Source organism: Musca domestica, unplaced genomic scaffold, assembly GCF_030504385.1.
Source record: "Musca domestica strain aabys unplaced genomic scaffold, Musca_domestica.polishedcontigs.V.1.1 2, whole genome shotgun sequence".
Taxonomy (NCBI): Eukaryota; Metazoa; Arthropoda; class Insecta; order Diptera; family Muscidae; genus Musca; species Musca domestica.
In genome coordinates, this window is record NW_026712249.1 from 11,587,026 (window position 1) to 11,601,571 (window position 14,546).

The 14,546-nt window shown below is 36.0% G+C and overlaps 2 protein-coding genes across 2 annotated transcripts; one reads left to right on the forward strand and one right to left on the reverse strand.

Annotated features, from left to right (window-relative positions):
* Positions 1-314: 314 nt before the first annotated feature.
* Positions 315-7,867, reverse strand: LOC101899277 (kelch-like protein 26). Its single transcript, XM_005176983.4, has 5 exons — positions 7,516-7,867; positions 4,173-4,518; positions 3,261-4,101; positions 2,822-3,196; positions 315-1,436 (listed from the first exon to the last, which is right to left on the reverse strand). Exons 2-5 carry the CDS (start codon positions 4,389-4,391, stop codon positions 952-954), a joined length of 1,920 nt encoding a protein of 639 aa, XP_005177040.1. The 5' UTR covers positions 4,392-4,518; positions 7,516-7,867; the 3' UTR covers positions 315-951.
* Positions 7,868-11,264: 3,397 nt separating this feature from the next.
* Positions 11,265-14,459, forward strand: LOC101900530 (aladin). The gene is made up of 6 exons (XM_005176991.4): positions 11,265-11,443; positions 11,500-11,846; positions 11,909-12,035; positions 12,123-12,274; positions 12,337-12,710; positions 14,049-14,459. The coding sequence occupies exons 1-6, from the start codon at positions 11,336-11,338 to the stop codon at positions 14,384-14,386; spliced, it is 1,446 nt and encodes a 481-aa protein (XP_005177048.1). The 5' UTR covers positions 11,265-11,335; the 3' UTR covers positions 14,387-14,459.
* The last annotated feature ends 87 nt before the right edge of the window (positions 14,460-14,546 follow it).

Below are 14,546 nucleotides of genomic sequence, written 5' to 3' on the forward strand. Positions count from 1 at the left end.
CAAACACATTGCAGTTAAATTCATTTTTTCATTTTTATTATTTTTCAATATTTAAATTTCATGTAAAGGTTTTGAATAAAAAACGTTTCATTTGAATACAAACAAATTACTGTTTAGATGTTACGATGTGATGATTTTTCCAAAACACGCCACACAAATAATACAAATATTCAATTCAAACTTGCAATTTGGAAATAGTTGACCAAAAACTACAAATTTCAATTAGCCAATTTTAATTCTTGTTTTTCGTATTTTTCTTTTATTTATGCTTTATGATGGTGATAATGGCCCTGCCACAAATATATAAAAATATAAAAAAAAAACTAAATATTTATTTTCCTATGTTTCTATAGACTGATAACAATGAAGAAAAAAATTAAAATAAAATAAACTTTTACAATAGAAAACATGTGTTGCCATTTGATGGTAGTACTTTTATGAAACACATTGTTTTTTATAAATAATTCTATAACAAAAAAACTTAAACAATTATTTCAGCAGTGTGTTAGTAAAAAAAGTTGTATAAAATAAAATATTTCTATAAAACAAATGGGGTCTTAAAAAATAGAATACATTAAGTGTTGTATATAAAAGCAGCAGTTTTAGTTTAACATTGAATTTAATTCTTGTGGTCTAGACAGAGAAGGTCTTAAGAAAACAAAAGCAAGAGATTCATTAAGAATACTATTAATTTCTTAGTTTTAATTTTATAAAAGGTTTTCTTTAAGAAATTCAAATGTTGATAGCATGAAATTCATTAAACATATTTACATAAGATTAATTATTTGCGTAAATTTTTAAGGAGATTTTTGTTTCTGAATAATTTTCCAAACTACAATTTATGATTGTTATTGTTGGATTATTTGAAAAAGTATAAAAAAGTTAAACTACATTATTTTTAAATATTGCATATTGTGTTAATACATAAATTTATATGTTTGTTTAGATTTTTTACGCACTTTCACCCCAATAGAATTCATCACGTTCCTGTGGCACATAAAATGCCGCACACGTACATTCCCACACTTCTTTGGGATATTCCCATTCGACGTTGTATGACCACTGTTTTGTTTCCAAGTCATAACATTGCACAGCAGATGTGGCCCGATTAATTGTGGCCGACGACAGTAGACCTCCTATGAAATAAATGCGTTTCTTTACGGCTGCAACACCGGTGTAATATTTTGGCATTGGATTTGTTGACTCTGTGGACCATGTATCTGTGGCAATGTCATAGACATCTATGGTTTCGGCCAAGACACGAGTCTCCGTTACACTATCTTCATACCATCCACCGCAGGCATATATTCTTCCATCCAAAGCTATGAGTATGTGATCGGCCCTGGGTGTGGGCATTTGGCACAGTTTAATCCATTTTTCAGTCGTGGTATCGAAACACCATAGAGATGCTAAGACCAAATGGCGATCTATGCCTCCTGTAAATAAACAGATATTTTACAAGTCTATTAAACATTTCATGAATATTCTTGCATGAACTCCATAGGTAAAAGCATGGGCCTTAAACCACACATCATTAAATGGGTGTATGTGTCAATTGTTTGCCCCATCCTATCCTATGGAGCTCTAGTCTCGCGGCATTCCTTGAAGAAGTCATCATACTTAAGTCACATTGACAAATTTCTAAGAGCCGCACCCCTACTAATAACGGGTGACTTCAAGAGCACACCTCAAGCTGCACTGGACACCCTACAGTGCCTAAACCCACTAAGTATACACGGAACAGGCAATTAGGTGTGCTCTTCGACACAGAGAACAAGATTATGGCGCAGCCAATCCTTTGGACATTCTGCGATCTTAGGTCGTGTAAGAAATTTGGGAGTGGAAGCCAACACAAATGATTATATTTCATTCCGGTTGAGCTTTGATCCAACTGACATCCACAAACCTGACAGCGACGCCTGGGCCCATAGTAATCCACCTTTCCGCGGCATAGCTGTTTATACCAACGGCTCAAAGATGAAATATGGAACGGGAGCTGGCGTCTTCTGTGACCCTCTTAAATTTCGCGAATCCTACAAGCTTAGAAACGGCTGAAGCGTATTTCAGGCGGAAATCTTTGAGGTCTCGAGGAACAACGAGGTTAGCGGTCCGGTGATTAAATACGTCGATAGTCAAGCGGCACCGAAAGCCTTAAACTCCTCTACCAGGGTTGTTTTGGACTGCAGGAGATTATTGGAAACCACTGGGTTGTCCATCAAGCTCTGTTGGGTTCCTGGTCATAAAAATGTTAAAGGCAACGAGACTGCAGACGAATTGGCTAGGCTATGATCCGACTCAGCTACTATTGAAGTAGAGAACTCGGTCAAACCCCCCTGTGCCACTTCTTACAAGTAATTCATAGACACTACTCAGAGATAATTCAACAAAAATGGCTGGACGAAAGGGGATGTAGCATCTCCAAACGAATCTGGCCCATACTCTCAGAGAACGAAGTTGCTTGTTTCCTTGTCAAAACCTTATTTAAAACTTGTGGTGGATATCATCAAAGATCACTGCAAGGTAAGGGCAATGACCTTAAAATGGGACAGGACAATGATATGAACTACTGTGGAATCTGTCAAGACGAAGAAGAAATTGAGACGATCGAACATTTGCTCTGCCACTGTCTAGCACTCATTGACGCGAGACACAGGTTGGTGGGGGAACTAACACAGATCCTAGGATAATTCTTCAATTAGCTAGAAGACTAATATTTTAGGGCCCGTACACAAAACCCGAATAGAACCGCTTTAAAAAAGTGTGCCCAAATCTCTTGACTCTTCAGCAACTATATTCATCACAATACATCTTTCGAACTTACCTGAAATATACAATTTATCGCCCAGGACCACTCCAGCATGTTGACTACGATTTTCGGCCAGCGGTGGCAAATATTCCCAACGATCGGCACTGGCATTATAACGTTCACAATTCGACTGGGCCATATCATTGGCATAATGATCGCCATCGTTGTCATTCAGTTCACAGACACCACCCACAGCATAGAGAAAATTATTACCCATGGCATTTAAAGAGAAACGACAACGATCAGCCTGGATGGGTGCAATTGTTTTCCATTTATCCTTGGTGGGACAATAACGAAAGCCAAAGGGATGTATATATTCTTTAAGACAGACATCATATGATCCACCCACAATATACAAATCATTGCCCAACACAGCAGTGCCATAGTTACCTAAAATAGACAAAAGTATGGAAATTACAAAATTCAAAGAAAATATCTTTTTGTCCTCACTTACATTGTTCTATGTGTGGAATCACAGTTAAACTTTCCCATTTACCCACAGATGGCAGGAAACAACTTATCTGATTTGTCAAGCCATTTGTTTCGAAACCTCCAATCTTTACCAAGGCCAATTCCATGCCACGAGAATTGATCAGAACATTCGAGGATATAACCTCATCACAATCTTTTGTGCTATGTTTTCTTTGCTGTTGTTGCTTTTGCATTTCCTGCCTTACAGCATCGACATATTGTTGAGAATCTTCCTCGGCCGCTTCCGTGTTGGAAAGTAAACTGTTCACATCGTCGGCTTTGATTTGATTGAAACGCACTTGGGCAAATAATAATCTAGCTAAATCCAGTTTCAATCGTGTCTCCAAACAGTATTGTAATGCAATTTGCAATACCCTTTCCTCGCGACAATCCACTGGATAGTTACACGATAGTATATAATCCAACTGATCCCATGTTAGATTAATTAAATCAGATGTTTGGGCAAATTCATCTAGGCGAGAGCAAATAAAACGATATGTTTTACGTTTCAATGCATCCAAGGCATACAGATCAGCTAGAGCCGCTATGGCTACACAATTTTCCAAATCAATTTGGGATTCTAAATAATTGGAGCAAGCCTCAATTACCGCCTTCATTTGGACATGAGTCGATACGGAGAGAACATCTTGGACATTATTGCGATCCAATTCCAATTTTGATGTATAGGCATATTCAATGAGTAGCTCAATACCACGAGCATTGACTCCATTCAGTTTGATTTCGGATTGGCGAGCTTCACGCATGGCATCGGTAAACATGGCGCAAAAGTAGTCACTGCAGGCTGCCAAAACAACACGATGGGCCTGAGGTAAGGAAGGAAAACATATAAATTATTTCATTTTTTAAATAATAAAAATCTTCTGAAACTACTCACCTTAAATGTTCTTCCCTCCACAATAAGGGTAACATCAAATAACTTATCTGAACATCTTAAGGCGTTTAGTCCTTGCAATAATGCTTCCGAGTGAGAGGTTAACATAAAATTGGGTGCTGCTGCCCGTGAGTATTTCGACGAAGGTGAATTATCGGCCGTTGTATTGGATCGTCCTTCTTGGGTATTGTGCCGCAAGACAGAGGCAGCCCCACCAGCCATTTTTGTGCGTGATTTCCTTTTTTCTTCACAGTTCAAACAAAAATTTAAATTTTGTGATGTATTCTGCTTGGGCTCAAATCATGTGATTTCAATCTCGAGAAGGATTTTTCTTAGCAAATTTTGGTATCTAAAAAAATGGAATGGTGGATAATAAAAAAATATATATAAATAAATTTTTAAAATTCAAAATAGAATTGAATAAATTTTGCAATTTCCCCCCAAAACGAAAGGAAAATCTAAATGCCAATAGAATGAGATATTAAAGACATACTTGAAATTAAGATGTTGGATCATCTCAAGATGCGTATACAGGGTGAGATAAAAAAACTGTAACAAAGTCAAACGCTATAATTTTTACATTTTTTTTTTTAATTTTATTGAATGAAAGCAAAACTTTCGAAAATGGCATCAAATTTTAGAATAAGTATAGATTTCTTCGAATTGGTCACCTTTGGCACGAATTATGACCTTCAAACGGCCAATGAAACCGTCACACGCTGCCCGAATGTTGCTCTGTGCCCGAATGCGAAGTGATCGACACTTTGGTATTTTTTTGTGCCAACCTTGCTTTTCAAAATACTCCAGACACAATAGTCCAACGGATTGGTATCCGGAGATTTTGGTGACCATTGTGCGCTGGAAATGAAGCGAGGAACCTCATTTTGTAACCATTATTGGGTGGCGCGTGCTGAGTCCTGTTGGAATGTCCAAGGTCTGCGGTCAAAATGTTTGCGTGCCTAAGGCTTTAATACACCTACCAGAATATTTTCGCGATAATATTCGGCATTTATTGATGCCACGATCGATTAATACGAGCGGAGAGCGATCATCGGCTGTTATGGCGTCCCAAACCATCACCATGGCCGGCGCTTGAGTTCTGGTGGCCAACCGAAAGGGCACATTTGCAGCTGACCTCTTTTGTAAGTAAACACGATAATTTCGTTTGTTTACAAACTGCTGGACAACGAATGTTTTCTCATCGGCCAAGCGAAGCAACTCTTTAGCTCTTTTAAGTCTATTTTCTTTCTGTTGCTATTGGAATTTCAGTAACTTTACCCTGAGCTCATTTTTCAATATTTGCCGAATGGAATATTGCGATATTTTCAGCTCACGATCCATTTTTCGGCCACTGCAAAACGGGTTTCGATCAAGTCGATTCTTTACTTTTTGAACCATTTCTGCTGATGTTGCTGTTTTCTTCCGTCCACTTCCTTGACGTCAGGCTACGCTACCAGTATTACGGTAACGAGCGATGATACGAAACACAGAAGATTTATTCACATTTAAACACTGAAGTGCTCTAACAATAGCCACTTGTGGTTTTCTAGCCAAATATAAAGAAATCACACTATCACGCTTGAATTCTATCACGAATAATTTTTTTCTGGAAAATTCTTACCAAAATGATTTTGTACGCTTGTAAAGAATATAATGAGCTGTCACTGGAATAATTTTAACAGCTATCGAATGTGTGGCTTAAAAATGACAGCAGCCTGAAATTGGTTGCAGTTCTTTCATCTCACCCTGTATACCTCAGGTTGAAGCTTTTATCCCATTCCATCATTCGAGGTCGACTTCGTTTTTACTCTTAATTTCAAAAGTAAATATTCTTATTTGTAAGTTTTCTTATAAGTTCCCATATTGGTTATTATATACCAAAATCAGTGATCGATGTATTTCGTGCAAAATATTTTTATTATCCTCAAATACACTTCCATATTGTGCAAATTTGATCTCAATAATTATGGCTATATATTTGGCATTTGTATGCTTAATCCACATATTTCTTATCACCATTTCCATATTATTACTTCATTTCAATTTGTCATCTGTTCACATATTGGTCTATTGTGTCTGGAGTATTTCGGAAAGCAAGGTTGGCACTAAAAATTATCAAAGTGTCGATCACCTCAAGCAAGCGCTCCGCAGGGAACGGGCCAAAATACCGCAGAGCAACATTCGGGCAGCGTGTGACGGTTTCATGGGCCGTTTGAATGCCATAATTCATGCCAAAGGTGACCAATTCGAACAAATCTAAACTTATTCTAAAATTTGATACTATTTCCGAAATTGTTTGCTTGTTTTTTCATTCAGTAAAAAATATGTAAAAATTATGGTATTTGACTTTGTTGCAGTTTTTTATCTCACCCTGTATTTTTATTTTCCTCAAATACACTTCCATATTGTGCAAATTTGATCTCAATTAAATATGGCTATATATTTGGAATTTGTATGCTTAGGCCACATATTCCTTATCAGTATTTCCATATTATTACTTCATTTCAATTTGTCATCTGTTCACATATTGTTGCAATGTCAGCGTAATAATTGAAATGTTCGGTTCTTATCTCCTCTTGTACGGTTGTTGCGACGATGGACAAGTATGTGAAGGGCAAGGTTGGGAATTCCCTGTATGTATGAACGTAACGTATGTATGTAGTGCACAGAACATTTGATTAAAAAAAATACTGACCCAATTTTAAAACGATACTGCTGCCTACTCGTGACGTCCGTTCAACGAAGTCTCGTGTTTGCTTATCAATATACATTTTTGTTATGAATTCAGGTCAATAATCCCATAATGTGTTATGGATTTCAATTGTTTTCAACTTTGTTGTTATTGTGGGATAGAGGCGACTGGCTTTACCCCCTAAATTTCTATTGTATTGATTTGTTATTATCAATATTCTTCATCTAGCAAGTTGTTGTTTATTAATGTTTGTTTATAAAATACAAAATACATACCTACATACCCTAAAGGTAAAACGAAACGAGCGTTGAGCACAAAATAAACAAATTTTGCAAACTGTTTTCTTGGTTACCAAGAAGTAGAATGTCGTTGTTATCATTCACATCGCCCGACTCGACTGCCCTAGCGAGAATTGTGCTAACTTCCGTAAGTTTCTTCGCGAACAAAATATAAAACTCTATGTTAATTCTTTGTTTTAATTAAATAATTACTGGCAAGTAGCACCAACATCAACACCACCACTACTACTACCACTAATATTTCAAATAATATTGCTACAAAAGCACATACAACACAACAACAGAAAGACGAACCGAACCAGCAGACCTACAGCCAGCCAGCCAGCCAGACAGACGACAACGACCATTCACTTACCCAACAATAGGTGGCATGTATTTCTTTAGCTGCTCGTACTGACTCTGCTGTTTCTTAGTGATTTTTGGACACTAACTTGCTCACCATCATCACCACCATGGCACACACTTACTACCATACCACCATCATCATTGCAAAGAAATAAGACTTCCTCTTCATTGACTTGGGTGTTAAAGTCGTCGTCGATTTTATATAACAATCTATTCTATAGAAAATCACTTAGTGGGGCCAATCGTCAAAATTTATAGGACCAAACCCCTCTAATTATTTATAATATTTATTTATTTTTAACTATGATTCGTATGATTTGTGTGCAGAAATGGATTGTGGTCCAGAGAACTAAGCCAAACTAAAAATCCAATGGCGCCGTTAAAGGTATGAAAATGGCACCGCCGATATAATGATTTGCTATCAACTTCGTTATCAAGGTAGTGGCGTATGACGTATTAGATAAATACGATCGAACGGATTTAGTATACAAGGTTCAGACACTGAAAGAGCTACCAGCTGATTACTTTTTTTTTCTAAGCGTACCCGACTTCTGCCCGTTTTGTGAATATATTTGTTGTTTTGAAAAATAAAAACAAAATATTTTCAAAATCAACGATTTGGATTTGGATAATATTAACCAGATTTGCCGTGAAATTTAAGGATTAAACACTTAGGATCATTTTTTTAAGAGAACATACAGGCATTTCATTCATCTTTCGCGCTATTTGACTCATTTTAGAAATGAACAAAAAATATCAAATAAATGTAAACAACTTGTTGCCTATAATTTTGAATAATTCTGACGGGAAGCGGGCATAGACTCAGGGCTGTATTTCCGTAGTTTTACGAAGCTGTTCTACCTCCTTATTGTACCATGGTCGCATCGACACAGCTGCTGGGACAATAAACTATAAACTGTCAAACCAATTTTGGAATTGAAATTTTTGAATGAAAAATTATTCAAATTTGTAAAAATTCTTAAAAAAGGCATATCAAAACAATCTCCGAGTGACGTCATGTAGGAAAACTTACATAAATCTATTTATTTTTTAAGAAAAATTTACAAAATTTTGAGATTTCAATGACGCTTCTACCATGTATTTATTGTATTGAAAAATAAAAACGGATTATTTTCAAAATCAATAATTGGATCTGTTAGATCATATATTTGATAGAAAATCCAGGTATTTCATTCATTTTCCCGCTCTTTAGCTGATGATAACGGACGAAGCATTTTTTTGGCCGTGTGCTTAAAAAAGAAAAGCAATAAAATAATTTGGATGAAAGAGTGGTAAAAAAGAAATGACTTCACTCATGAAAATTTTTAGGTGAACGAAAAGTGTATCATAGGCAAACGATTTTAATTTCTTTTTTCAAAATTGAGTGGAATGGAACGAGGAATTATTAAGCCTGGTTGAGACTCTTATTAATTTTCGGTATTTCGGCGTCAATACGTCATCTTAATTCGCTTTAATTATTTTCACATTTAACGTTCCAAAGTGCTGCCAACGACCGGTAAACTTCCAACAACTCGAAAACATACGAATTTTCAATAATTGCACAATTGCATTTCAGGCATTTTGATCGTGTATGGGACACTTCAAGGTGTGCATACAAGCTGCTTAAAGTCTTAGCATTGCATATTTTGTAACACATCATAAAGGAATGACAGATCCGCACTTGAATCCTTATTTCTTAAGGAATCTGTCACTCTGAAGATAAACATAAATAACTGCCGTGACTGCTTTTGTTTATTTCACATTTTGACATTGCGGATGAAATCAGCCGGTCGTAGCGGAAATACTTGAAATATATGTGATAGTTTTTTGATAACATAATTCAGCTGATTTAGTAAGAAGATTTGGTTTATTATCTGAAAAGCAATTAAATTATTATCTGAAATATGTAAATATTTTATTCATACTCCACAAAACAGCTATTTTTCAATCAGCTTGTGTTACTGGATTGGAATTTGGAATTTTAGTTCACTTATGCTCTTTTCTAGAACATGCAAAAATTTACTATTTTTGTCATTTTTTCGATACCATAAAGAGTCGTAGTAAAATCTTTCACATTCTTGCAGTTGCGGAACAGATCGTTAATCAGCGTGTTGTAATAATATACTGTACAAAATACATCAGGTTTGTCTCCATGTTTCTGTGTTTCTTACAAAGTTAATATTGGGTTATCGAAAACACCTAACTTAATGTACTACGGAAAAAAACAGATCAGCGCTTCGTAAGGGTGTACTGTACAAAACACTTCATGTTTGGCTCGACAATACGTAACATGAAATTGCCATGGGCAAAATTTAAGTTGTAGCTAGTTCCGAGCTCCTTTAGTGAATGTGTGGATTTTTCTCATGTCTAATTCGTAAACAACAGAGTACTCCGGGATTTTGCTTTTTGTTTATTTTTTATCAAGTGTACCGTTTTGGCTTTCATATTCGTTTCGTTGGGGACGACTTTCATTTTGGTTTCCCACGCGCATTCGCTCTGTTTTGCAACAACACAACAGGACAGAAGTGCGCGCGCTTTAGAAGCACAACTCAACAACAATAACAACCAACTCAACGCACCTTAACAAAAAGATTGGTATTGGACACATTAGTTGAATAGGAATTTGAACGAAAATTTTAAAATAAAAGGTAAAATGAATCTTTGGAGGAAAAATTATTAAAAATTCTATTATTATTAGTGCTAATTTCATGTACTTTCGTACAAATTCCTATTAAAATCAACAAAAGAAAGAAATGTTACTAGTTGTGTTCCAGAACCTACAAATTAGTACTAATTAGTACTAATTCTGCTACAACGCGTTCCCGTACTGCAAAAACTAGCAAAACTTGCAGCTCTCTCCAGAAAAAAATGGCGCTGAGTGGTGCACATTTCTGCTTGTTTTTGCTACATGAATTTGGCCGAGCAGAAATGTGCCAATTGTGAACTTGACATTTAATTGGCAGGGCTAACAAGATTGAAAAATGTATCGATACATTTCAATGTTCCCGCGTCATAACAAAAATAAAGAAATGGTCAACTTAAAAACTAAAGGAAAAACTAATATTTGTAGGGCAAAAAAACAAAAAGAGAAAATATGGAGCACTTTTGGATGATTCCAGTAGTGAAGAGGACTGGCTGAATGATGAATCAGATTATTAATTATTATTATAGATTATTAGTTTTAACCATGGCAGAAGAATACAGGTAGATGCATCAACGCTTGGGAGCATTGATATGTCAAAAAAATTTAAATGTTTTTTCAAAAATAAGTAGATTTTTATATGTTTTCTTATACTACGTCATTCGGAGGCTATTATAATTCGCGTTTTTCAACAATTTTTACAAATTTTAATAATTTTTCATTTAACATTTTTAATTCCAAAATTGGTTTGACAGTTCATTGTCCCAGCAGCTGTATCGACGCGTCTACCTATATTCTTCTACCATGGTTTTAACGTATCGTCTTCAATATTATTTTTTTAAATTTTGGCGTCCGTTTCAGTAAGGTTTCACCAGTCCGATTTGGACTGTTTACTCTTGGAATTTTGACATTTTATCGCATTTCTGCTAATTTTCCGTTCCCTTATTTTTTGAGCACACCTAATTGAGAATGACATTTCGAACTGTTCTCTCTTCTGCTAGTTTTACTACAAAAAAAGTACTGGAACACAACTACTATGTGTCACGAATAGTGCCGTATGAACTTAGCATTACTTACTTTGCTGTTCAACCCTGGCACAGGTTTGTCAAATTCATTTTTTGATTATAACCGGCATTTTTGTTTCGTGATAGTTTGCTTTGGCTAACTGAAGCCCAATTGCTTTATAAAAATGGTTTCCTTGCAAGATATGTCCACCATTCATTCACCCGGTTCGTCTTCTCCAAGAGGAAGACTTTGTGTGTTACCGCAGCGCGAAATACAAAGTTCCACGTTTCGGGTAAGATATTGGACCGCTTTTATATTGGTGCCTTCCTAAAAATACTTTCTTTTCAGTTGGACTATTATCCGGAAATTAATATAAATTGTGATGCATTTAATAGCACCTCAATTGCTGGCTCGTCCCTTGCATCGGCGAAATGTTCAGATTCATGGCGCAATGTATTGGTGCCGGTCAATGAGGGAATTTTGAAAAGAATTACACGCACATTTTTCGAGAGCGGCTTTGCGGAAGCTTTAAATGAAGCCCGTGACACACAGGTGTCCGGTGGTAACACCATGATATCATCCGTTGCAGAGTTCACTTTCCGCACTCTGGAGTTCTTTAAACGTGTTAAATCCAAAGTATTCCCTCACATGAAAGAGCAGGGTATTGCTTCAATTGCCAAACATTCAGAGACTAGGTAAGACGATTTTCCCATTAATGTCAAAGCAAAATGAGCGAAGCATTCTGTTCATTATCTAGAGACTGGATACGTTCATATATACGGTGCATTGTTTGGCATCCGAATTGCTTTAAGATTGCAGTAGCCGGTATGGATGATATTGTGCGTATATACACAGATGAACCGGCCATTGTCCCAGTTCTGAAGGTAGGTGGAGTGTTGTATTTAAACATGATTTCAAACAAGTCATTGTATGAGTGTATGTACTTTCTAACCTTGCTAATTCTAATATAGAGCTCTTCCCAAAAATGGATTACAAGCATGGCATGGCGTCCTTACACTGCCGCTGAGTTGGCTGTCGGTTGTCAAAAAGGCATTTGCCTGTGGACCATGGATAATAACATGCACATCACACGCTCCACATCGCAGGCCATATTTTTAAAACAGTAAGTTAAATATATTTATATGGCAGTATACATTAAATTCAACAAATTCTTTCCTTTCTTAGTCCAAATCATTGCCCCATAACATCGGTCCAATGGAATTCGGATGGCACACTCTTGGCTTCGGCTTCCATTAGTGATACAGATGTTATTATCTGGAACGTGGATAAAATGCAAAATACAGCTCTAAAACGCGTTGGCCCCCCTTGTTCTCTACTCAAATGGTCTCCAAATAGCTCATGTTTATTCTCCTCTACAGTCACCAATGTGTTTCGCGTCTGGTCATGTGAAAATAAATGGCAGCCAGAACGTTGGACCATTACTCAAGGCACTGTACAATCGGCATGTTGGTCACCATGTGGTGGATTTTTATTATTTGTAACATCGGAGGAATCCATACTGTATCGTTTGCAATTTTTCGAAGAGCAGATTTTCCAAAGTAAGTAAAAAATGTATTATTTTAATGCAATCTGGTAATGTTTGCCAACTTCTTATAGAACGTAGATTCTTCCGTAAATCAGACATTTCTACAATCATAGTCATTTTCGCAGTGCAAAATTCAACTGCCCAGAATTCAATAATTATTGAACCTAATTTTCAAGAAACCATAGTTAAATGAAAAACAAATTATGAATATTTTAATGGAGATGAAATCATGTGATGCATTTTTATACCCTCCACCATAGTATGAGGGTATGTTCCGTTTGTAACACCTCGAAATATACATTTTCGACCCCACAAAATATATATATTCTTGATCAGTCTAAAATTCTATGTCGATTTGGGGATGTCCGTCCGGAACGGTTTAAAATTTAGTATTTGAAGTTCGTTATGAATACTGCAGCCTATGACAAAATTGTCTGTGCAGGTCTACACCCTCGTATAGGCCTCATATAACGGTACCTCCCGATATTCGGTATTTTGATAATTTGAGCGACATTACTCTCCAGAATTGTTTCAAATTTGGTATTTTAAGTTCGTAATGCATACTACAGCCTATGACAGAAAATGGATGGTGTAGGTCCACGCTTTCGTATAGCCCACATATAACGGCACTTCCCGATATTCGGTATCTTGATGCGATATTATTCACCGGAATTGTTTTAAACTAAAGTATTTGAAGTTCGTAATGAATATTACAGGCTGTGACAGAAAATTGTTAATGCAGGTCCACGTTTTGGTATGCCCCCCCTATATTATGGTACCTCTCTATTTTCGGTATTTTGATGATTTTACAAATGTTATTCAACGATTTTTTTCAAGTTTCGTATTTGAATATTGTAGTGGCTTATGACAAAGGTTGCCTATGTAGGTCCATGTCTTCGTATAGACCCCCAATATAACGGCTATGTACAGTATTTTTAAGATTTTAACAAAATTCTTAACGGATTTTATGAATTTTTTTTTGAAAATTTTTAAATTCGTTCCAAATGGTGGAGGGTATTCAAAGTTCGGCCAGCTTTTACAGCTTTTTTACGTGTCCTTTTTCCAAATTGACGGCAGCAGGAGGATTTTAAAATTGTTAAATTTTTCAATATTAGAATCTTCCCTTACTTCTGAAGGAATACTGCCAAAAGCAACTAAACGTGTTATATCAGAGAGGCAAGCTACAGGTGAATTATGACAAGAATTACGTTGTAATTTGTATAATGCTGCCTACATTTAATTTCGAAAAAAAGGACCAATTTTATTTTTTTAACTTAAATACAAACCTTGAACATATTTAATATTTTAGATAAATCATTATTTGATTGCTACAAATTTATTTTCATTTCAGATGGTTCATCACCTAAACAGGCGTTGCCTGTTGCTGATTTAAGCAAAATCACGGTGGACGATCGTGAACTTGGTGGTCAGCCCCAGTGTGTGGCTTGGGATCCAAATGGTCTCTATTTGGCCATAACTTTTAAAGATACCCCCTGTATTGCCATTTTCTCCACATGTGTACAGAAATTTAATCTATCCATTTCTCCTGCTTGTTTCCTGTCCGGCAATGGCAATGAATATCCTTCATATGTGTGCTTTCAAAGTAAACATCGTAAAAATAACGATACAGTTTTAACCATAGGCTGGTCCAGTGGTCGTATACAATATTTTCCATTTGGTAATATGTAAGCCAAATTAAAATAAAAATCATATATTTGTTTTATTTATTAAGGTACATAAATATAATATGCGTTTTTTTTTTATTGACATTTTTTTGTTTTGTTTTTGTTTATCAAATTACTATAGTGGGTGTAACTAGTAAATATGGTTGACATGATTGATTAAATAA